This window comes from Anguilla anguilla, chromosome 7, assembly GCF_013347855.1.
Source record: "Anguilla anguilla isolate fAngAng1 chromosome 7, fAngAng1.pri, whole genome shotgun sequence".
NCBI classification, from domain to species: domain Eukaryota; kingdom Metazoa; phylum Chordata; class Actinopteri; order Anguilliformes; family Anguillidae; genus Anguilla; species Anguilla anguilla.
The window spans coordinates 3,481,532-3,506,360 of NC_049207.1; the positions used below are offsets into that span (position 1 = coordinate 3,481,532).

General features: G+C 44.4%; 3 protein-coding genes across 8 annotated transcripts; 2 read left to right on the forward strand and 1 right to left on the reverse strand.

Annotated features, from left to right (window-relative positions):
* Positions 1-1,453: 1,453 nt before the first annotated feature.
* glipr1a (GLI pathogenesis-related 1a) lies at positions 1,454-7,935 on the forward strand. 6 transcript variants are annotated; one of them, XM_035425626.1, is made up of 8 exons: positions 1,454-1,842; positions 4,536-4,784; positions 5,071-5,189; positions 5,406-5,491; positions 5,763-5,789; positions 6,492-6,521; positions 7,288-7,302; positions 7,333-7,935. In XM_035425626.1, exons 1-8 carry the CDS (start codon positions 1,657-1,659, stop codon positions 7,479-7,481), a joined length of 861 nt encoding a protein of 286 aa, XP_035281517.1. In that variant the 5' UTR covers positions 1,454-1,656; the 3' UTR covers positions 7,482-7,935. The 6 variants fall into 6 exon arrangements, with proteins under 6 accessions (XP_035281517.1, XP_035281516.1, XP_035281518.1 ...); XM_035425625.1 differs by having other exon boundaries at positions 7,288-7,935; XM_035425627.1 differs by lacking the exon at positions 6,492-6,521 and having other exon boundaries at positions 7,258-7,302.
* A 120-nt stretch (positions 7,936-8,055) lies between these two features.
* krr1 (KRR1 small subunit processome component homolog) lies at positions 8,056-15,171 on the reverse strand. Its single transcript, XM_035425621.1, has 10 exons — positions 15,057-15,171; positions 14,527-14,702; positions 13,617-13,751; positions 13,152-13,277; positions 12,237-12,320; positions 12,019-12,075; positions 10,574-10,744; positions 9,824-9,901; positions 9,594-9,687; positions 8,056-9,263 (listed from the first exon to the last, which is right to left on the reverse strand). The coding sequence occupies exons 1-10, from the start codon at positions 15,130-15,132 to the stop codon at positions 9,115-9,117; spliced, it is 1,146 nt and encodes a 381-aa protein (XP_035281512.1). The 5' UTR covers positions 15,133-15,171; the 3' UTR covers positions 8,056-9,114.
* A 1,279-nt stretch (positions 15,172-16,450) lies between these two features.
* LOC118231850 (crystal protein) lies at positions 16,451-24,622 on the forward strand. Its single transcript, XM_035426163.1, is given in 10 exon segments — positions 16,451-16,945; positions 17,519-17,720; positions 18,142-18,275; positions 18,549-18,676; positions 19,101-19,219; positions 19,560-19,700; positions 20,807-20,979; positions 23,452-23,775; positions 23,777-23,808; positions 23,810-24,622. Coding segments are annotated over 10 exon segments (1,830 nt in total). The 3' UTR covers positions 23,892-24,622.
* Positions 24,623-24,829: the final 207 nt, after the last annotated feature.

Here is a 24,829-nt window from a genome sequence, read left to right on the forward strand (position 1 = left end):
TGTCAGTGACCTTCTTCACCGCAGAGCATGAACAGGTTGCAGCAGTCTTTTTTTATTATTATTTGGCCTACATCCTCCCGTTTTTCTTCCTGTGATATCAGGCTCACACTGCAACACTCATAGGGGCGGCAGTGTAGCATAGTGGGTAAGGAACTGGGCTTGTAACAGAAAGGTCACAGGTTCGGTTCCCGCGTGGGAAACTGCCGTAGTACCCTTGAGCAAGGTACTTAACCTGCATTGCTTCAGTAAATATCCAGCTGTATAAATGGCTGCAATGTAAATGCTGTGTAAAAAGCTGTGTAAGTCACTGTGGATAAGAGCGTCTGCTAAATGCCTGTAATGTAATGCAAACTCTATTGTCAGTTCAGGAGAGCGCAGAATGTGCACAGGATGTCAGCCACCCCTTCTTTTCACACCACAGCTCACAGGACAGGCTGCTACTCAGTCAGAGACACTTCAGGTGTGTGAAAACATGCAGGCAGGCACCCGACTACCGAGTCACTTTGAAAGGGCGTTGTCGGCTACACCACACGCCACACTGCACCACTTCCTGCTGAGGTTTTTTTAGAAAACCGTATGAACCCAGAAGGGCTGTCCCACTTGCAAAGGCTTCCTTCTGAAGGAGTTAGCTGGATAGCCTCAGTAAATATTTTTGAAATAGCTTGAGCTTCTGTACAATCATATTCCACAAAATTTAATATAAGTCCAACCCCATCTGACCAGCGTTTTCTTTATCCAGCCTTGTGAAGTGCCTCCACAGGGAGGAAGTGACTTAGGATAAATATATTTGTGAGATCAACACAGCCTGCACCACTGCTGATGAACAACCCATTCCTAAGACACCAAGTTCTGATTTTCCAAGAGATAAAAAGTGAGCTCTCAAGAATTATTGGGATCTGGGAACATTATATTGGTCAAGTGTAACCAACAAAATATCGCACTGTGGCAGAAGGAAGCTTCATGTATACTGTACATATGCCTATGGAGGTATGAGACATCATATGAGGAACCCCAATAAAAATGAGGGTGTGTGCATATGTGCAAGCTTGAATGAATGTTTAGCATTTGTTGTATAAGTCTTCATATTTTTGGATTAAATGCACCAAGTGATATTTGCTACACGAAGATACTGGGTGGTCAGCACTAAGGGTTGTGAATAGATTTATTCTGCCCCTCAGTCGAAAGACACAGAAAGTATAATCTTCACTTCTAAAGATGGAAACTTGTTTCTGAGAAAGTTAAGGAACTGTTTACCATCAGATAACAAAGGATATCTGTTCCAGCGTATGAAAAAAAAAAAAAAACAGCATTTTTTTGGCATTTTATTATTGTGCTTCCCTGAAATGAACATTCACAAGTGCAAGACCGGTGCAGCAGTCTGCTGCGAGTGTTCTCCAGAAACCTCTCCAGAGTCGAGAGGCACTAGTCTTTGCAAGAGTGCACTTGTGAAGTCAGATATGACATCGGCATCAGAACTTTCACATTGACTTCCTTCCTTTTTATTTGTGTTCCTCTGAAAACCTTTAACTGACGAGCAAGTTCCTGTCAACCGAGGTGTACTTAAGAGCATTGCCGATGCTCCAGAGAAGGAACTGGAATCTCTGATTGAGGTCTTGGCTTCTGACCGTGTGTTAGATTTTTTTGTGTGTGTGGGTCATGGGCCAGTTGCTACGACGACTGCTGTGGTATGCGGCTGTGGTTGGCTCCACCGTGAACCCGCAGCGCACCGAAGACAACCGGCTGCCCGAGATCACGGATCAGGACTTCATTTCACAGTGCGTCAGCTCTCACAACCAATACCGCTCCGCCGTCGCCCCGGCCGCAAGGGACATGTTTTACATGGTAAAGTACGAGGGCCGCCTTTTCCTCTTAAGAAAATAAACGTGCATATTATGTGAGTATCTGAATACAGACACAGGGGCTTGCAGACACGCACGCAGCCGTGTAGAAATATGCAGTCCCAGCCTGTCACAACATGTTAGCAATGTTGCGTTAACAGAGCTGACGCGAGGACAATATATATATATATATATGTTCAGCAGGCTGTCTAACCGAAAAGACAAAGGGAATTACGGAGAAACGGAGTGGCAATTGCAAATTTCACATTAGTAACTTACAGCCATCCTTTCCCATTTCTCAAATTCACGAAAAAGGACAAAAGGCAATTTAATCAATGCCCACACGGTGTTCATTCCAAGTTTGTTCCTGCATAATCTTACTTTGAGGGTAGCAGAAGAAAATCGAAAAATACATCTTTTTGTTAAGTGCAACTATGTGAAAACAACATTCTTTTAACATTTTTTGCCATACAGGCTAACTGGTGCATGTGGTGACTTAATATGCACTTGTAATATTATATGTCATAAAAAACACGTTTTCAACATACAAAAATGCCAAGTTACTCACACATACAAGACATACCCCGTCTATAACTCATTCATTCAGACTGCCAAAATCCAGGCCTGCGATTAAAAGTATTGATATCAAAATGACGCCAACTTATGCTGCTACAAACAATATAGGCTATCTTGCCTCACCGAAATTACAGATGTATTCCAAAGCAATGCAATTTCCTCAATTCTTTCAAGTCACTTGACCCTGTGTAAAAAAAAAAGTGTAAAAGAGGAAATGATCTGCCTGAGGGCGAGGCGGGATTCAATCCTTCAACCGGAGGTTTACCGGTCTGTGACTTTGTTAGTGCAGCACCATGACATAGCTATGCAATGCGTGAAATATCATTAGCAAACCTGTCCGTGGTTTTAAAGAACACAGGCCAGTAAGCACAGAAGAGCTCCCGTTGAATCCATATGGCTTTGCAATATTGTAGCCGGTTATATAACTGAACATGCAGACGGTACGTCATAATGCAGTGTATACGTTCGGTGAACAGTGGGTAGATATGGTGCAAAAGCAATAATTGAGAAGTAGTAGACAATTATTAGTGAGGGTAAAAGAAACATGTTCCTAGCTGGGCTTGAACCTAGGACCCCATGTTCCCAAGACTGTAACCTTGCCCACTAGGCCACAGCAGACTTCCCGTTTAAACTGGAAATGTTTCAGAATAAAAAGGTATGGGTATTTTGCGTGTGTATGCAAGTTTTTGATTGGGTCGTGTAGGTGACGATTTGGCTGGTGTCGGTAAAATGTCCAATGGGGAGACATGTTGTTAGTGGGATTGGCGGCAGGAAAAATAAGAAGGAGAAAACACAAAATCCCCTTAGTTTGGGGCTTTATTGTGTGGACATGTGAAGTTGTTTATGAATTCTGTCTGTTGAAATGGGGTGAGAATGTACAAAATTTAATGTTTTTAAGGGCTGAGTGTCTGTGGCTGTTGTGGTTATTTCTGTGGGGAACCCTGAAAAGTGCCAAACTCTCGGTGCTGTATAGGTATGGGGCATGCCCCCGCCAAGGCGTAACTTGGCGGTCATTATTACAAATATTGACAGACCAGGCTATTAAGTGGTAACCTGAATTTTTGTTCTCTCAATACACAATTTAGTCCCTTGGCATTGTAGTTTCGGATTTGGATATTGATCAAGACAGCTGCAAAACAAATATTCATTATAGAAGGAACTGGTTAGGTACACGACACAAAGATATTTTTATCCACACCGGTAGTCAGGTGACATAGCTGAAGGCAGTCCCTCCCCAGAGTCGGCTAAAAGAGGAACAGGATGGCCTGGAGGGTTTTTTCGAGGTGGACATTTTTAAGGGCAACAAAGACTCACTGGCGGTCGCACTGCTACGCCAGAGGAGTGCTTTCACTGATGCATGAGGAGATTTTAGGGGGGTTGCCATGGTCGGGTTTAGGGACCACCTCCCTGCAGACGTCTAAAGACTTTTTTTCCTGTTTATGTTTCACACAAACACATGCAATTCATCCTTCACATCCCACTTAACCATAAATAGCATTAGGTTAGCTCACCGCTACTAGAGAACCTAGGGTTAGGGAAACAGGGAATGGGTCATAACAATTAAAATAAATATTCCACTTGGGAAAAATACACACACTTTTCGACCTCACACTATAGCTCTATTTACGGACTTTAAATGTAATTGCAGAGCAACAGATTATTCGGCTTTCTGAATGGTCAAAGCCTTAAAATGTAAAATATAACATACAGTACACTGCCGAGAGGTTAATTTTGGATAAAGCCACAAAGAAAGACAAAAAATAAATGTGAATCCCGTGTTATTACATTCCTGCGTTTACGAGACAAGGAACTTAGTCGCACTCGTCAACATGCCAACAACGGCATTCTCTGTTTGCATTGCCCCGTTAATCATAGTTGCAATCTGAAACCCCTGCAAAACAAGACACTGCAGAGCTTTCTCTGTCTGTATCAGGTCTCCCAGGCTCCGTAAAGACAGTGGAACGAACCCTGAGCTGTCCATTATTATAGATGCAATGCAAAATTCTATTGAAAAATCTGGACAAAATACATTTAAAGATGAAACGTGGGTTATGCAGAATTTGACTTCTTCTACGTCGCTTCTTCTTTATCAATAATCCAAGTATTGTTTCTTCCTTCCAGACATGGGATGACGCACTGGCCATAACCGCTAGAGCCTGGGCGAGGCACTGCAAATTCATGCATAACCCCCGATTACAGCCCCCGAGGGAGGTGCACCCCACTTTTAATTCTGTGGGCGAAAATATCTGGGTCGGGGCGCCATATTCCACTTTCACAGTCGAGGGAGCAATGAAGCTGTGGTGCGATGAAGTGGCAGACTACGACTATTCCTCTAACGGGTGCACAAACGTATGTGGACATTACACGCAGGTACTGTCCCCCTTTCGGGCTGTTTGACCGCTTTTGATTCTCACAGTTAAGAAATGGCATAGTGGTCCTGGTTCTGTCATTAGCGTGTAGTGCATTTTTGGGGTTCAATCACATTAACGATTATTTCATCTTGGTCTACAAATGACAGATATACAGTATGTATATACAGATTTTATTTTTTATTTTTCTCTGTGGCAGTCAAGTTCAAATGATAATTTGACTGCATAACCAATAACTGTATAACCAGAGGGTTGATTAAATTTCATTCCATAACCCCACTGTCTAGGTTGTTTGGGCCAAAAGTTATAAAGTTGGCTGTGCAGTGCAAGCTTGTCCAAACGGAGTAGAGTTCACCAGCTTTGCCGACCGCCCAGGAGCCATATTTGTGTGTAACTATGGAGATGCGTAAGTAATTTACATATAACACAGTTATGCAGGTGAAACAGTTCATTTGACGGTACTGATGTAGGAGGAGGGTAGACATCTTTGATTGTAAACACATCAAGGCTTTTTTTTAAAAAAAATCCTGCATAGTATGCCTTTAATAACAATTTAGCGCTATCACCATTTTTCACAGGCCTGATTTTGGAACTGAGCATATTTTGTCTTTTCTTCGACCAGTGGGAATTATGCGGGGGTCCATCCTTTCATGGATGGACAATCCTGCAGTGAATGTGGTGGTGGGACGTGCGAGAACAATCTCTGCCGTGAGTTCATTTCCCCCCTAAACGTGTCGCTCGCGCACACACAAATTTCGCACTCGATTTGAGGCTGATTTTTTTGACAGACCACCGTCGTCCGTGACAAAGTCGGGATTACAGCATTTGTTAAACGTTACTTCCTCGGCCCGAGCCAGAGAAAAAGTTCCACACGTTTTATCCCACTGCATGTTTCACTCCACTCTCCTCCCCTTTTGTAATTCAAATATTTCACCTGAATAACGGCACAGACCCTGACGTCAGCTTTCCTTTCCAACAGGCGACGCGAAACGAGACCAACTGAAACGTAAGTCATCACCATACGAGCTTCTTGAACCGTGACTGTAAGACACAAGAATGAACTCACCTGGAAAACAAACGATTAACACATTAAAATAACTACACTAATTCATGGATAGCCTATACCACTGCCAGTGGTCTCCAACCCTGGTCCTGGAGAGCTACAGGGTCTGCTGGTTTTTGTTTTCACCTTAAAATCAGCACCCAATCGAGACCCAAGGCACCAGGTGAGTTGAGTTAACCGTGCAATCAGCTGCTCTGATTGATTCGTGGAGTGCAGAGTCACCGTGAAAATCGGCAGACCCTGTAGCTCTCCAGGACCATGGTTGGAGACCACTGGCCTATACTAGTGGGATTTGCCAAGCACTTGCACAGGATGTAGCAGCTTGGGATGTAGCCCACGTTAACAGGCCTGATGACACGAGAGTACTGCCAGCTGCACTTTCCCCAGGCGTTTAGCATCTCACAGCATGGGGGCGACATAGCTCAGGAGGTAAGAGCGGTCGTCCGGCAGTCGGCGGGTTTCCGGTTCGATCCCCGCCCTGGGCGTGTCGAAGTGTCCCTGAGCAAGACACCTAACCCCTAACTGCTCTGGTGAATGAGAGGCATCAATTGTAAAGCGCTTTGGATAAAAGCGCTATATAAATGCAGTCCATTTACCATTTACAGCAGCTATCTCTAATGGCACCTTTCCCCCGCTCACACACAGGGTATGACTGGACTCCAAGCTGGGACCCAGGTACCAGTTCCTCTGCCTCCTGTGGGTCGTACTGCCTGGGGGTGCTGATCACCAGGCCCCTGTCTGTCTTGCTCATATTCATAGGGGTTTACGGACTCCAGATGCTCTACCCCGACATTTTCTTCTACGAGTGACTTTCTGGCGAGAAAGGGTTGCGTAAATATATATATATATTATATATATATATATATATATATAGTATGTAAAATTTTAAATGCTACTGGTTAGACGATGCTTTTACATTTCAGACAACGGTGTTCTTAAAACTTAACAGTTTCCTCATCGAACAGAGCGGAAGTAGCCATTTTGGTTCCAAGACCAGTTCTGCGGTCAACTCTGGTTAACCACGCTGAAACCGATCAGACGTTCAGTTCGCCACGTCACATTACGACGTCAGACCTGCCAACCTTGGGAAAATATTTTTGAGTACCACAACAGTCAGTGTAATGCTTAGTTCACATGCTTTCGCACCACTTCACTTTGCACACAACAGTCTGCAAGAGACACACACACACGCGCCTTTCTTCATAATTCTAGTTTTGACTGTAGAAGTGATCAGGCAAAATTGTATAATTTGACCCGATTCTAAAATATCACTTGCACTGGGCTATATTATGATATACTTGCAAGAGGCATCAATTGTAAAGCGCTTTGGATAAAAGCGCTATATAAATGCAGTTCATTTACCATTTACAGCAGCCCTCTCTAATGAAACCTTTCCCCCGCTCACACACAGGGTATGACTGGACTCCAAGCTGGGACCCAGGAGCCAGTACCCCGGGTACCAATACCCCGGGTACCAGTATCCCAGGTACCAGTACCCCGGGTGCCAGTTCCTCTGCCTCCTGTGGGTCGTACTGCCTGGGGGTGCTGATCACCAGGCCCCTGTCTGTCTTGCTCATATTCATAGGGGTTTACGGACTCCAGATGCTCTACCCCAACCTTTTCTTCTACGAGTGACTTTCTGGCGAGAAAGGGTTGCGTAAATATATATATATATATATCGCATGTAATGCTACTGGTTAGACGATATTTTTACATTTCATAAGAACGGTGTTCTTAAAACTTAACAGTTGCCTCATCGAACAGAGCGGAAGTAGCCATTTTGGTTCCAAGACCACACACACACACACGCCTTTCTTCACTTCTACAGTCAAAACTAGAATTATGATCAGGCAAAATTGTATAATTTGACCTGATTCTAAAATATCACTTGCACTGGGCTATATTATGATATACTTGCAAGTCAAAAGTTTGAGTACACCTGCTTAAAACCATTTTTTTCATAAAGTACCAGTGGACGCTGAGTTAGTCCGGGAAGGGGTTACAGAACCACAAGCACAAGGTTGCATCTGGTCCAATCCGAGTGATGTAGTTAAATACCGAATAAATGTACGATATTGTTTTGTGTTGATTTATTGTTTTCCGTAATTAAATTACAATAATTTTTTTTTTTTTTTTTTTGCGCATTTCGTACATGCGTATTTTGACCAAGAACTGCGTGGTTGGTACACAAAATGCGTGCAGGTTGGCAGGTCTGCAACGTTCTACGATTCAGAATGTTTTTTTTTTTTTTACGCTTGCCAACTATGAAGTGGGGTTTGACGCTGCTCCGCTTCGAAAAAGTACACGGTTAATAAAATGCATTATGTATTATATTCCGTCCTCATTTTTTATTCGTTTATCGCCGGCTCTGACGTGCTGCGCTCAGCTCGGCGGCCATTCCGTTTGCGCGAAGAACATGCAAGCGCCACAGCTGCCACACAAGAAAACCACTTCCTGTCGCGTTTTTGTTCAAATTAACTCTTCTGCAAGGCTACAGGCCCGAATCAGGGCAGCTTCAGTGGGCACAGCAGAAACTGTGCAAGGGAGGAATGTGCCAAACAGCCCTCAGAAACAGCACAGCGGCTCACAGCACGCTCAGCTATGTGCATGACAATCCAAAACAGTGTTTCTCAACCCTGGTCCTGGGGACCCACTGCCCTGCATGTCTTAGATGTCTCCCTGCTCCAACACACCTGATTCAAATGAACGGGTCGTTGTCAGGCTTCTGCAGAGGGTTGAGAAACACTGATCTAAAAGCCACCGTTAGTGAAACTACATCACTGTCAAATTCAAAAAGAGTTTAATCATGTTTCTCGTATGGTTACTAAAAACCAACTGTCCACCTGTATTTGAACGACCAAAAAAAATAACAAAACCATTCCACCACCAGCAGCAGATCTCCCCAAAGATCAAAAATCAGTGAAAATTACTGGCTGGACACACTAAGCACAGATCAAATCATCCATGCCAGGGTCATCTACTTCCTGGAGTCTCAGTCACACATCATCCAGAGCAAATGGAAAAGCAATACCAAACCACTCCATTCCAGTGACAAATTTGGCAGAATTTACTACACTTAATTGCTCGTGTGCGCAGCTACGTGGGCAGGGTTTTGCCAGGGGCCACCTCGGTCCCGTTCAGCACTGAAAACACAGTCTCAGATCAATAAAAACATGTGTATTGTACAGCATTCCGTATAAAAAACAAGCTCAGTCCTGAAACTTAGCAGTCCCCACACCACCGTGTCCGTTTATACAGGGAAATCCGGTCACCCTTTGTTCTTTTTGTTCCTTTTCTTGCCACCGGCAGCAGCAGTCTGAGATTCGGGGTTAACTGGAGGAGCCCCCAGTTTCTTATTCTTCGCTTTCTTTACTTTCTCTTTGATGGCCTCCACATCGATCTTCCCTTCAGTGGGCGCTACAAAGGAGGAACAAAAAAAACAAAACAAAAAAAAAATGGCGATTCAACTCAATATTTTAAAATCACAATTTGGCGTGATATTGAAAACTCGTTTTAAATAGAGCCACCCCTAGCTTTAGGTCTTAATTTAATCTGAGGTTGGAATAAAGGGGCCCAGCAGGCTCATGGCAGAAACAGTTTCCCTCCAAGACCTGTGGTTCAACCGATCCAGTTAGAAAGCAGAAGTCAGTGGTTTGTATTTTTTTTTTTTTTTTTTACCCATCACAAGCACCTGAAATAAATCATTTAGTTTTTGCTCGTTCCGGGTTAGCACACGGTTCTCTTTACCTTTTTTGGCTTTCTTCATGGGCTTCTCTTTCGGGGGAATAAAGGCCTTGTTCCTCTCTTCCTGTCTCTTTGTCAGAGCTTCAGCCTGCTTCACCTTGAGCCGCAGAAAACAGAGACAATAATGTGCGTGAGATTAACGCAGACTGTAAAAAAAAAAATAAAAATAAAAAAGTCTGTCGCTCTCAAACACACACACACACACACTCACTCACGCTCACACACACACGTACCTTGATCTCCTCCAACTTCTTCCTCTTCTTTTGGCTTTCTCTGAGGAAGAACTCTCCAGTTGCCAATTCTTTGTCAACCTGTAGAGACATTCAACGCTCTTTTAAGATTTAAAATTCTCAACATCTAAAAGTGTTTTAGGGTAAAATTAAGGAACTATCTTCGGTTCATAGTCTTTCATCCAGTTTGCTTCAACCTGTCCATTGCATGATTATAACTACTAGTATAACTACGTTATAAGAAAGATAGCTATACAAAATATTAAAAACCACGGTAGGCCATACACGTACACATCAATCAAACAGTCTGGGCAGGGCTTTATGAGGTCACCAACCATATATGGAACACGGGGTCACCTCCACCCTTGCACTGATCCACAGACCGCACGAGGAGAGGGTGAACCCTGGTGGAAATTTTATTTGGAATTTGGCAATGGAATCAAACTGGAACCAGCTTCTGCTCCAGCTGGATACCATCTGGAATTTGGTGATGGTCTAAATGCCTTCACCAATCTGGCCTACCAGCTTGTCAGCATGGTTGCCATCTCAACCAACTTGTTGCCATCTTGACCATCGGCCGGACCAGATTCAAAACAGCTGGACCATCTTACAACCAGCTGGACCACCCTAAAACGTGTTGGACCTGATCCGGACCAGCTGGACCAGCTTAAAGACCGGGCTGGAGCACAGCTGGAGCCGGCGTACGCCGTCTGCGTTTGACCACACACTGATCCCAGATCAGCGGGCTCTGACCTGGCTCTCCGGCTGCTGAGGTGGGAATGGCGTGTACTCCTTCTTCGCGGTCTTCTTCTTGGGCTCCCTGCGTTTGGTCAGGTTCCTGCGTTTGAAGTTGGGCAGGAAGCGCTCCCAGCTCTGCGTCCGCAGCTCCGCGTCCTTCGCCAGCTCTTGCTTGATCATCAGCGTCTTACGAAGACACGGCACAGACAGGGAGGCAATCAGAAAGGGGAAGACAGCACCGACAGGGAGCCAATCAGAAAGGGGAAGACAGCACCGACAGGGAGCCAATCAGAAAGGGGAAGACACGACACCAACGTGGAGCCAATCAGAAAGGGGAAGACACCACACCAACGTGGAGCCAATCAGAAAGGGGAAGACACCACAACACGGAGCCAATCAGAGAGGGGAATACACAATATCAACACGAAGCCAATCAGAGAGGGGAGGACACAACACCAACACGGAGGGAAAATCCCTATTAATTTTTCTTTCCTAGGCATGTATGAAACCCTCAAACTAAGGTCATCCCAGATTGTTTTAGATACAGTTCATTTATACAGTAGGCCATTTTACACACCTTAAAACAATTCAGACCCTTTGTACACAACTGCCTGCCGGTGCAGCTGCCATTTCAGTAACACTACACAGGATCTAAAGCTGAAACCTGCAGGTGTGGCCCAGGTTCCTAACCGCTACGCTACACTACTGCCCGAGCCGTCGATTAAACCCAACAACGTGCCAACATGCCAGTTTGCCCTCAGCTCCAGGCTGTGCCAACCCGACACGTGTGCCCAGAGATGGCATTGTGTCATTCACTGGCATATGAACAAGGATGGAACTCCTCATCGGGCAAACTGGTCATACCCTACAGCATTTCCATTCAGAGTTAAAACACATGTCCGTTCACTATTACTGCCATTACAAACGGTCAAGAGAATCAGACACACATTACTGCCGCCGTCACCCGAAAGTAAACGTTAAGCCCACCCTGCTGTAGTGACGTCATACGTTCAATTTGGAATGCCGGGGCGCAGCCACACCAGCAACGCTGTGCAGAACACACACCACTCATTGGCTACACACCCAGGATACATACCACTCATTGGCTACACACCCAGAACACACACCACTCATTGGCTACACACTCAGGATACACACCACTCATTGGCTACACACCCAGAACACACACCACTCATTGGCTACACACCCAGAACACACACCACTCATTGGCTACACACCCAGAACACACACCACTCATTGGCTACACACCCAGAACACGCACCACTCATTGGCTACACACCCAGAACACGCACCACTCATTGGCTACACACCCAGAACACGCACCACTCATTGGCTACACACCCAGGATACACACCACTCACTGGCTACACATCCAGGATACACACCACTCACTGGCTGCATACCCAGGAGCAAAAAATTTAAAAAATTCAAATGAGTACCTTGATGTTGTAAATTGGGTGAATATTCTTCATTGTGTCCAGGACCACTTTCCTGACCTAAGAGAGGAGAATCCCATCAGAGGTATTTTTAATTTGCATTTGCACGAGACACTGGCAGTCCAGCACGCAGAAGAGCATAGATTCCTCCCTATGCAAAAGTGCAGTCAACCTCAAGCCTTCCTTTTTGCAGGAAGCATGAAACGGACGCGCGTACTCACTTCCTTAAGGCCTCTGTAAGGTCCCAGGGCTGACACCGTGTTACCCTGCACCATGACGTAGCAGTTTGTCAGAAGCTCCAGGGCCTACAGAGGACGTTTTACCACAGGTAAGGCACAGCAGGCACAGTATCTTACAGAAACAGCTGATTACCAATCACTCGTTTAAACTACAGATGGAAACACGGACACCTTAATATAACCTGTAATTGCTCAGTGAAGGTGGCAAAGGCTGCTTTTGTAACCAGGAGTTCCCTTCACCCAGAGCTCACTATTCTTCTCAGACCTCATGTTAATTAACTGATGCATTGCAGTGCAATATCCATGTCAAATAATCATCTAATAATCACAGCTGAAGCTTCCAAATGTGCAAAATCACTCTGAAGTAGCCTATATCTGTACAGGGAGGTTTGGCATGACAGACTGCTTACTGCAAACAAATTTAAAAATTTGAGTTTTAGCCAGAAAAGGGTTTGTTGGTAGGTCAGTTTACCACAGCATCACCACAGAATTTTCCGGTTTAGGTGGCTAATCCTAAAGTGAGAAGCTTATCTCACAGAATTGGAATGCATGAAATAACTGTCAGGGCTGATCAACAATATTGTAAACAAATCTTTTATAATAATTGAAAATTATTTCAAAAGTGCAAAACTACTCCTTAACAACTCATACACCTGGAAGCTGGGTGGCCTTCACAGTGTCCAACTAGCACCTTAAACTTATGAGCCTGGCACATGACAGTATGTAAGTTGTAATATCTAGATGAAATGGGATACATGTGCCCTCTAGTGGACATAACCAAAACATGCCCCACCATCCAGTTTTTAAGACATGGTTACACTGGAGTATTCAATATTCAGACTTGCATTAAAACAAAAAGCAGTTTCAGCAGTGTTTTTCCGAGGGAAGTAAATTTACCTTTAGTGTAGACCCTTTAGGGCCTATGAGCCTTTGCCTTCTTTTCACAAAGCGTTCTCTGTTTCTCACTAAAGTACCGATTTTAATGATGTCACATGCCACGTCATCCTCCAGAATCCGCACAGCCTGGAACAAAACCAGCCAACCCATGAAAAACAGAAACGCGCAGTAAACTCCACATGCATTACATTACATTACATTACATTACATTATAGGCATTTAGCTGACGCTCTTATCCAGAGCGACTTACAACAGTGTAACCAAACTCAGGATCAAGTCCACTTAAGTCCATTGAATAAAATGTAGATAAAAAGCCTTTACTATAGTAGCATACAGTAAAAAGAATGACTTTGAAATTCAATTAAAATTGCTTTTTAAATCAAATATCATGACAAAATCTCTCCCACACTGCAAGACATTTATTTACATATTTATTCATTTACACAGGTTCACAAGTTCACCTACCTGTTCAAATGGTACACTTCTGGCCAACAACTTAATCAGGTCTCTTGCTCGTAAAATTGAGTATGGGTCAAAGGTTCTTTTGGTGGTCTTGACAGTTATGCTGCCCTCGATCAAGTCGAGGGTTGCATTGATATGCTGGAAAGATGAACAAAAGTAAATTATCAAACCATGAAAGTTTGGAGCAGTTTTTGAGTAGCAAACTTGTGCTCTTAAAATGGCAGATGGATCAACCATATTTTAGGTGCGTTTATGAATATGGTGCCCTAGATCAGTGTTCCCAGCCACAGTCCTGGGGACCCCCTGTGTTTGCAGTTTTCATTCCAGCCACACTTGCAATCCCAGAATTTTAACAAGCAGTTCTTTTTTCATAATTAGGTGCATCTTGTGTTTACAGGAATTATTTACCCTCCTAATTTACATTATATCAGAATGTATGCTATGCATGCCATCAAGAATAAAAGTACCATGTTGACATTATGCTTGTTGTGCTACTGTATATTGAAAACAACCGCATAAAGCGGTAACAAATTATTTAACGGACCAAATTAAAGACTGGAGTGAATCAATAAGACACATGGAAGCTACAATTTAACAATTTGGTAGATAAATAATTCAAAAACAAAGTTAATTATAAGAAGCCAAACCTGCATTGTGTTAATAAATTTAAGGAAAAATTATGAAAGAACTTGAACATACACGTTCAACAACCTAATTAGGAGCCTATTGATTCACCTGTCTTTAACTGAATCAGTTAAAAAATATTGTTACCTCTCTAGGTAACGGTTTTCAATATAGCACTTGTATTCTGCATGGCATGCATAGTCATTGCTGACACAGTATGGCTTAAGAGTAACAATAACGTATTCTTAACCACTGAGTGAAAACGATGGCAAAACTGCGGTTCGCTTACTAAATCACCCAGAGACTTCTGGACGAGGGGCCAACACTCTTTCAAATACGCTTCTCTATATTTTGGGAAGAGAGTGGCGAAACTGCTCTCCTCCAGTAAACCTCTTGGGTTATCTTCTTTCGTGAAAGGGGCCTCCTTCCATCCTTCGGGCACCGTCAGAAGTTCCGACTCATCAACTGTTGACATGAGGAACAAACGAAGGGACACGTTATACGCGTTTAAATCGCAAAACTTAATGCTTGTTATAGGTTATAAATTATATAAGTACAGTAGCCAGCTAGCAGCAAACTGAGCAATACCATATATTACTTAACGTTAGCTTTATGACGCTACTGTCAATTGAAACCGCTAGTTCAACAACTACATTAACCTATAACTACTAACGATGTTAATGTTAGCTAAAACGGGCTTAAATTACCACGCATGCTGTTCGTCCGAACAATACTCGACGCCTAATCAGCACTGCACACTGGCATGATTTACAGTTACGCATAGCAACTAAAAAATGACATTAAAACAATATTAACAACCTTGGTTTTTAGTCTTTTTCGGCTTTTTCCCTGTGGTAGCAGCACTCACGCCGTCTGCTTCGGTGGAGGACGCCATTTCTGTAACCTTTCACTCCGGATGTATAAGACTTTTACGGAACTAGTGCATCCATCTAATTGTTCCCCAAATTGTTGGACTACAACTTTACGTTTGGACAACATAAATGTATAAAAACTGCGGTTTGGTTTGGTTTTGTTTCTGCGTGTATTCCAGAAATATTTCAGTTTTTCATTTCATTCTAATTCTATAAACAGAACCATATGCCAGAACATTCTGTTTTGAATGTTCAGAGAACACTAAATAAACTACGAACAGTTTGCTACTTTTTGTAACACTTCCTTTACTGGGATAAATACCACAGGACTATGTAACAACGTATAATTGCAATAAGACCTTATAATATTGCATTCTAATAAGTTGTTGTTTGTATTTTATGCTTATTATTATTTAGTGTTCTGTGCTAAATATTGACAGTGAAACGCAGCTTAACGTAACACGTGGCCAGTTTACTTTCCGCATTTCGTGAATGGAGGCATGTACTGTGGCTCCCGATGAAGCCTCTGGCAACCCTGTACACTCATAATCCTGCCTTCAGCTGGCAAACGGACCCTTCCCATCTGCTTTGTTGTAGCATTCTGTTGGTCAATCAAAATTTGTTCAAAACGCGCAGCTTCACAGATGAGAACAACATGAAAATTACCCCGAACACACATACATACTGTATTTAGCTTGGTGTTTTCCAATGTTTGGATTCTTGTTTGTTTGGGGGGAGGGGGGGATGACATTTAATTCGTTTTTATTGATATAGGATATCTACACATTACCTTCAGTGTGCTGCATTCTTGCAAATACATAAATATATATTAATTTTTTTTAATTAAAAAAATGTTTTAAAGACTGAGTCATGAGAATGATGCTATTGGCTGATATGAAGTGTAGACCAAATTCTTAATGTCTAGTTTATAGCTGAAAAAAGAATTTGTATCACATGACATTATGTTATCTTATTACCTAAATGTCAGACCATTTGTATCTAATTATTGCAGTCGTATCACAGGGACTGCTTGCAGAATATCTACTACCAGTAACAGGATTTCTGGTTCATGTACATGGAGAATCTGGACAAAGTGCCTTTTGTATTAGAAGCGACCTTCCTTAAAAAAAATCTGGACAAATTAGTGTCACAAGAGTGAAAAAATGTTGAAGCTCATGACATTTGCTCCAGCATCTGCTCTCTGTTGTTGTTGTGAATAGATCAGTCATTGATCAGCTGGTGTAAGTCAAGCATGGATCGGAAAGAAGCATAACTAGAAAAATATGAATGATTAATTTGCAGCTTAAACACTGAGCCGCATTTGCAAAGCAGAGGGCAAAAATGGAGAACAGTTTTTCCACACTGTCATTTTTTACCCTAGGATTTGTTCTAGCTTGTGCGGGAGCAACTTTTTCTGAAAAAGAAATCAGCGTCGGGGAGCTTTTGAGGAGCATCTCGTCGGGTCTGAGGACGCGAGACGAGCCGGCCGTCATCGAGAGAGCTCTCCGATTTGAGGGGAGAGCGCTCGAGCTCCCGGAGAGTAAAAATTCCATTTACTGGAAGGACTCAGAGGATAGTTCTCCAGGGGTCCCGTGTACTGGGCCCACTCCTGACGCACCCAAGGTCCAAACAAAGGACGGAATTCTTACAGGGCTCGCAGCGGACAAAGCTTATATTTTCTACGGGATCCCGTATGCCAGTCCACCGGTGGGCGCTGCCCGCTGGAAACCCCCGGCCCCCGTGGCTCCGTGGGCCGGGGCGTACGACGCCTCCTTCCCCAGGGCTTCCTGCATGCAGGCCTGCATTGGCCCCGTCTCAGAGGCGTGTCCAGGCAAGGTAATACCACAACAGCGCGGAATGCAGAGTGTGTGTTTCAGGACAGGTGCCTGTGCATGTCATCTGGAATATATGAGAGTAACATGTAATCATTTTACCATTTTACCTTGATTTAAGGGTTAAACTGATATACATATACTCTGCTGATATATATATATACACATCAGCAGAGTATCCAGATTTCTTCTAGATGACTGATGAATATAAGTTTCAATATCTGTTCACAAACAAAGCTTTCTAGGTAACTCCGTTTTTGAGAAATGCCATCCCCAACTACACATGAATTCATGAAAAGCATAATTTCCCAACTGGAATTTTGGTCATATGTAGGCCTATATGTTGTATTTAAGATGATTCGGGTTCTTTGTGTTTCTTTTTTTTTTTCCTCCTGTGGAAACTGATTGATCGTGTCATGTAAGCCCATGGGGGCTGGGTGCCTCTCGGCGTATTACACGAGAAATAAATAAACCAAACCTAAACTGTAATCATTCACACATCACAGTAACATACGGGAGAGATGCTTCTCCTCCATCTTTTTTTCTTAGTGCTGCTTTCGGGTTGCGTTCCCCACAGGTCAGCGAAGACTGTCTGTACCTCAACATCTTCGTTCCTCTGAGCGTGGACTTCGCGTCCCCCCTGCTGAAGCCGTTGCCGGTGATGGTGTGGATCCACGGAGGAGATTTCATCGTCGGCTCCGCCTCCAAGCCGCTATACGACGGGAGGTTCATGAGCAATTTTACGCACACGGTCCTGGTGAGCGTGGATTATCGTCTAGGTAAGAGGAATCTACTGGCTTTAGAACAGAAAAGAATAGAAGAAGAGAACAAAAAACATTATTAGTCCTGATGAATCCGCAAAATCTAATCTGTAAAATTCACACACAGTTTTTAAATATCTGTTCACTTTGATTGATGACAAACTTGCCATAACTGTCAAGCATTTAACTGTAAGAATTACAGGCACATTCATTTACTCTGTTGTTAAGGAAAAGGAATTAAAAAGAACCATAAACATCTGGTAGACATCTGGTGAAACATCAGTCTGGTAGTTAGGGTCCAGCTTAACATTTAGCAGTTATTTGCTACCAGCCTACAATCAGCGCAAATACACACAGCTGAAAAAAAACAGCAAGTAGTCACCAGCTACCCTGTTATGAGAACCTGACTGGCAGTCTCTAAACCACAGCTCCACTTTAGGGGCATTTGGTTTCCTTGTGTCTGGAAATGATCCCGAAACCTCAGCCGTGGGGAACTATGGGATCCTGGACCAGCAAGCGGCGCTCCTGTGGGTCCAGCAGAACATCGCTCTTTTTGGAGGTGACCCAAACAAGGTGAGCGCGAGAGGAAAAATGAATGACCACTGATGGTCCCAATGGACCCACAGGGCTTCGGTCATGGAGGTCTGTTTACTTCCCAAAAACAAACAAAATGGCTGCCTTCTCAAAAATTCCAACCGGTTCATGGACTTCCAGCCTTTAAATCGGCATCAAAAAAAATCCAACAAGCTGTGGCCCGCCAGAACCCAGCGTTTCCTTTTTAGCAACCGGGGGAATACATTTTTGGCGGCACCAGGATGTGATGCGCGGGTGCCCATGTCCGCGCAGGTGACCATATTTGGGGAGAGCGCCGGGGCGCAGTCGGTGAGCCTCCACCTGATGATGCAGAGCAGCGCGCCCCTCTTTAAGCAGGCGGTGTTCCAGAGCCTTCCGTTCTCCGTCCCGCTGAAGACGCGGTAGGCTTCCTCTGCACCGAGCAAGCTCTGAAGGACGCCATGTTAGTCTTACTATGGTGGTGGGAATAATAATGGAGGCAAATCTGTTATTTTTCTCAGAACCAAAACAGTATTTTTCCATTTAAAGCTGGCATAAATTTTCAAGAATGCTCAGTATATAAATAAGCAGATGTGCTTAATTTGTTTTAAGATCACATTCTTAGTCAAAGTTTAGTCCTTCTTATCTTATTTAAACCACGATTTTGGGAGGGCTGGGGTGTGTTTCTGGTCTAATAATAGCACAGATATGATCTCAGATGAAGACTCGTGGGAGAAGGGCAGTGCAGCAGACACCATTTTGGTTGTTGTTTTTTCCAGATCAGTGACGCCATTTTGGTTGTTTTTTTTCCAGATCGGTGACGCCATTTTGGTTCTTGTTTTTCAGGCGCGATGCATTAAGGCTAGGGAAGGAATTTGCCCAGCTGGCCAACTGCTCCACCGGGGCCCTGCCGTGCCTGCAGGCCCTCAGCCCGCAGGCCGTCCTCAACGCCCAAATTAAAGCAGGCAGGACACGGGGCACCCCGCACATTGCCCCTTCATCATCCTCATCCTCCTCCTTCTCACATTCCTTTAGTAGAGTGCACTTCAGATGGATGGAGTTAAAACCAAGGTCCATCTGTGAGAAGTGTGGGGCGTTCAGCCCAACTGTGACTGTTTCATAATGCTGCTGCAGCACTGTGGCAAAGCTAAGCTTGCAGCAGCATTAAATAAACGTTGCAAACAAATCTTCTGCATTAGCTATGACTTTCCAGCATTCCATGATGCCACCTCAAATTCTGTATTATCAGCTTGGAACTAACCATCCATTACCTTCTCCCCCCATCCCCACCCCCACCCCCCTCAGGTTCTAAAATCGTGAACCCCTTTCGCTTCCTGGAGGTGTTTGAGACGTGGGGGCCTTACATTGACGGAGAGCTGATCAAGGAGCAGGTGGTGACTGCCTTCCAGAAAGGACAGTGGCAGAGAGAGAAGCCCCTGCTGCTCGGTCAGTCACAAATTCAGCTTTTGAAAATGACCGTTGGATTCAATTTGAAAGCCAACTGTGAGCCAGGCCATGTTGCCCAATCAGATCCCCCCATCCTCATTAATTCTCTTCTGGCTGAATGGAAGCAAATCCCAGCAGCAATGCTCCAACATATAATATAAAGCCTTCCCAGAAGGTTGTTATAGCAGCAAAGGGTGGACCAAGTTTATATTAATGCCCATAATTTTGGATGAGATATTGGATGTCAGGTGTCCACATACTTTTGGCCATGTACTGTAGTGTATGTCCATCTCAGTTACGTTAGCTTTCTACAAATGTTTGACAAGCTGCGCTTGTTCACTAACATAACAGTTGCTGGTTGTGTGTACAAGAGAAGCCAGACGGTAGCGTTGCCAGAAAAGCTAGCATGGCGATGTTCCATCCGCCATGTGTGAGAGCAGTTGTAGTGAAGAGCAAAAATGTACTCCTGTGGAAATATCTGTGTCTGATGAAAGCTGTCCAGACAGCAGAGCTGTCGTGTTTATTTAGCCCATTTACATTTTTATTAAAATAGAAATTTAGACAAATACATGTTTTTAGAAGGAATGACTCATCTTTGCTCAGGTTGTCTGTATTTTGTTGGCGATAGGTGATTCACCTCAGCTTCTGATGATCTATAGCACTCACTGGATGAGGCGCAGCAGCTTGTAGGCCAGAATACTCACCACCTATCACAGAGGTGGCAGTTCTTAAACAGTTTCTTTTTTTTTTTTTGTGCTGACTCTCAGCTTCATTGCTCCATATGAACCCATATATTACCGGCAGCCAGCAAGCAGAAAAATGACATTTTACTTTCAGCTCTTACTGGTGCAGAACCCTCTCACCATGAATAACAGGCCCGTCGGTTTTAGCAGAGATCATCCGTCTGCAGCTTGTCCCTAACGTGGTGCGCATTTCCACACCACAAGATGGATGGGGTCTCCTGATTGGAGGAGACGAACTGAATGAAAATGACTGAACCTTTGAATCAACGCGGTTCCTGATTGGACGCGATCGCCTGAATGGGCGTGACCTCTCGGGTAAGTGAACGAATGTGATGTGTCATACGATGGCGCTCGTGTCTATAGGGACCACGTCTGAGGAAGGGCTCACCTTCGTCTACGAAGTCCTCACAGAACCCGTCTCGGTTCTGGAGTGCGTCGTCTACACCACGGCCATCTTCAAACAGCACTCCCCGCGGATCCTGCGCAAATACCTGCCCCTGTATAAGGACACCGACCGCCGGACCATGCTGGCACAGGTGAGCTTGAAGACCCTGAAATTCGTTTTTTTTTTTTTTTTGTCCCAAGCATAGGGTTGCCAGATTTAGAATTTGTCAGAATCGTAAAGTGTAATCGCGGAACCAATGTCAGACTTGGAGGGGGGGGGGGGGGGGCGGAGGAACCATGCCAAATAAAAATAAAAATGTGGTCATTCCCCAGTGTGCTGGCATACAGAGGCCCTAGTTTGCCCCAGATGAAGACTTCACTCTGCACATCTTTCCCAAATCAGGAGTTAGAGGGGCTGCCAGACTCGTTTACACACCTGTCTACATCAGCAGTGACCAGCAACTGAAGAGCTCTCAGGCGTAGAGCATATCTGTCGCACATTTCTGTCACAGTTATCCAGTGGTGCATTGTGGCCATGTCATAACAGGCACGCTTTGTTTCTGATATTTATAATAATAATCATAATAATTTAGATTGTGTTAATTTAGTTCTTCTAAGGGATACTTGGATATTACTGCCTAGCACTCACACTCCATAAACACAAACAAAAAAGAGTTGTTGTGCCATCCCATAATTTCACAGTCGGAGCGCCACAGGCAAATCTTTTTTTTCAGCAGTGCTTTTTTGACATTTTGTTGAAGATTTGATTTTGCAATAAACCTGGCGCTGCAGAAACACTGGAGGCAGCGGCTGAAATGGCAGTTTATCTGAAGGCCCTGCTTTCATCCTGACAGAGGGTCAGAGAAACTGTGTGTGTGAGTGTGTGTGTGTAGGTGAGTGTGTGTGTCTGTGTGTGTGCGTGTGTGTATGTGTGAGTGTGTGTGTGTGTCTGTGTGTGTGCGTGTGTGCGTGTATGTGTGAGTGTGTGTGTGTGTGTGTGTGTGTGTGCGTGTGTGCGTGTATGTGTGTGTGTGTGTGTGTGTGTGTGTGTGTGTATGTGTGAGTGTGTGTGTGTCTGTGTGTGTGTATGTGTGAAGTGTGTGTGTGTCTGTGTGCTTGTGTGTCTGTGTGTGTGCGTGTGTGCATGTATGTGTGAGTGTGTGTGTGTCTGTGTGTGTGTGTGTGCGTGTGTGCGTGTATGTGTGTGTGTGTGTGTCTGTGTGTTCATGTATGTGTGAGTGTGTGTGTCTGTGTGTGTGCGTGTATGTGTGAGTGTGTGTGTGTCTGTGTGTGTGTGTGCGTGTGTGCGTGTGTGTGTGAGTGTGTGTGTGTCTGTGTGTGTGTGTGCGTGTGTGCGTGTGTGTGTGAGTGTGTGTGTGTCTGTGTGTGTGCTTCTGTTCGTCTCCTGGCATTGATTTCCCAGCTCTACTGCAAGCCCTGGCTCCTGTGGGTAGCTCATTAGCAGGAGAGAGTGGATGGTTGCAGGTGTGTTAGACTGAATTTCTCACACATAGCACAAACTGCCAGGGTATCTGCGGAGCTGAGACAGACACCACATAATGTTTCAAAGAAAGCCTTTCAGATACAATCTAAGGAATATGCTACTGTGAACCAAAGGGAAGAGGCTGATAGCATAATGATATTTTAACAAACAGTTTTTATGCTGTGACTTTTAGATTATGACAGCAATAGGTTAGCCAGCATTGACACTTCCTTACCAAAATACGTGTCACTCAGCAACTGACACATTATGATTAATATTAAATAGGCATAACCTTAAGGTATTAATGCATATATCAATTTACCATGACCATTATGAAGAAAAAATATTGTGAATCATCGTTGTTCCTGACTATTACAAAAGGAGATGGTGTACAAATATTTTAACTCTAGTCCATGTAGGTCAAACATATTTATTCACCTGAGTTTAGCACAACAGTATTTGAGAGTATAAATGTCTGACAGTCCTGGGATATTCACTGGAAGAGCCTGTGGGCTTGACTGTTTATATCGCACTTAGCTCCCAGTTCTGTGTCTTTGCCGTTTCCCAAATCCCTCCCTTTCCCCTCCACCCTGTTCCTTTATTTATCCCGTTCTGTGATGTTGGGGGGGGGGGGTTCGGGGGGGTCTGGATCCATATGGTGGGGTGTGGTTTCCAACGTCTGATTCCAAAACAAAGGGTGTACTTCAGCCTGTACACTGCAAAAATATGTCTGTCTTAAGAAGTGTTTTGCTCTTGTAATAAGAATTAAAATCTTTTTTTTTCTTCTCTAAAGTAGAAAATATTAGTTTGTTTTAAGTTACTGTGTGAAATTGTCTTCCCCCATTGGCAAATGTGGAAATGAGTAAAACTATTTCACCTCAATATTTGGCAATATTTTTGTCTTATTTTTCAAAAAAGTAATAGAAATAATAGCACATTGGATTTTAAATGAAACAATGAATATAAGGTTAAACTGTCAGCTCTAATTTGATACATAGTTCCCCTATAATTGTAAATTCCCCTCACCGTAAGTATCTTCCAGTATAAATGTGTAATGGAAAAATGCAAGGCCTGTAATAAACATATGAACAATGCGGTGCGCAGTGAAAACTCCAACTCCCACGTTTCCCCGCCTTCTCAGATCGTGACGGACTACATCTTCCAGTGTCCCGCGCGCAGGGCCGCCCGCGCGGGCGTGGCCTCCGGCAGCGACGCGTGGGTGTACGTTTTCGACCACGCGGTGGCGGACCGGCGGGCGTGGCGGGGGCTGCCCTTCTGCCGCGGGCGCGTGTGCCACGGGGCCGAGCTGCCCTTCCTCTTCGGCACGGCCGGCGTCGCCAGCCTCGCCCTCACGCCGCCCGAGACGCTGCTCGCCAGCCGCATGCTGTGCCTGTGGGGCGCCTTCGCCCACGGGGGTGACCCCGCCGCCGGGCCCGACGCGACCCGCTTCTGCCGGCGCCAGCGCCCCCCCCGCCTGGCCCCGGTACTCCCGCGCCAGCGAACCTCACCGTGCCCGCCCACCCACAGGCGAGCGCCCGGGACCACCTCTGCGACTTCTGGGACAAGCTGGGCATCTACTAGCGCCGGCTAACCAGCTAACCGCCAACTGCCAACTGCCAACTGCCAGCAACTGGGTCTGCGGCCATCTTGAGTTTTGGTATTGAGTCTCAGCTCACGTACATATTTTCAGAGTATACAGTATTATTGATTCACATTTACAGCACATTTTAAATTGTTGCAGTGTTTGTGATGAGAGCATGTGAAGAATATTTCAATATTTCAGACTGATGGATCAACACACAGCTTAATGATAAACAGACACACTCCACAGAAAAAGTTTAAACCCCCGACTCCCTAAGTTTGCTTTGCTATTGCAAGAAAGGCCGCAATATTGCCTATTTATTGAAGTAAATCAGTGATACACTTCGCCACAATAAGTTTAGATTGGGTGGCGTTTGAAAGCCAGACCCTTTTTGGGGCATCTGAAGCCTGCCTCGTCTCATCTGTGGTTACTGCATATCCCCTGAGTGGATATGAACACTTGCCACAGATTATGCAGTATCCATCTGTCCAAGCCTGTATTGATCTGACGATGGGAAATTGCAGATCGATTGAGTGGAGGCGTTTAAAGGGCCTGCAGAGCCGTAATGATCTTTTAATATTTGTTTTATTAAAATCTGCCGCTGCCTCCCCGTTCGTTTAATGGGAATGGTCTAAATGTACAGCTCTTGTTATCCTTACCCAAATGTATGATAAAAATGATTAATTTCCTCCCTGAATCATAAGGAGTTTATCCCCAAAGGGATTTTAAAAACGCTACGAGGCCAAGAGATATGCCTTCTTATAATTTAATTGTATTTTAATTGTAATTGTAATTACATACTGAAACAGGCTTGGCGAAGCCATGTTTGTGAAGCCTCATTAAAATGTATAAGTCCAAATGATTAATTCCCTCAGGTTTGTCTGAGAGAATAAATGTGCGTGTGAGCTCGCACTAAATTCAAAGCACTAATGAAATC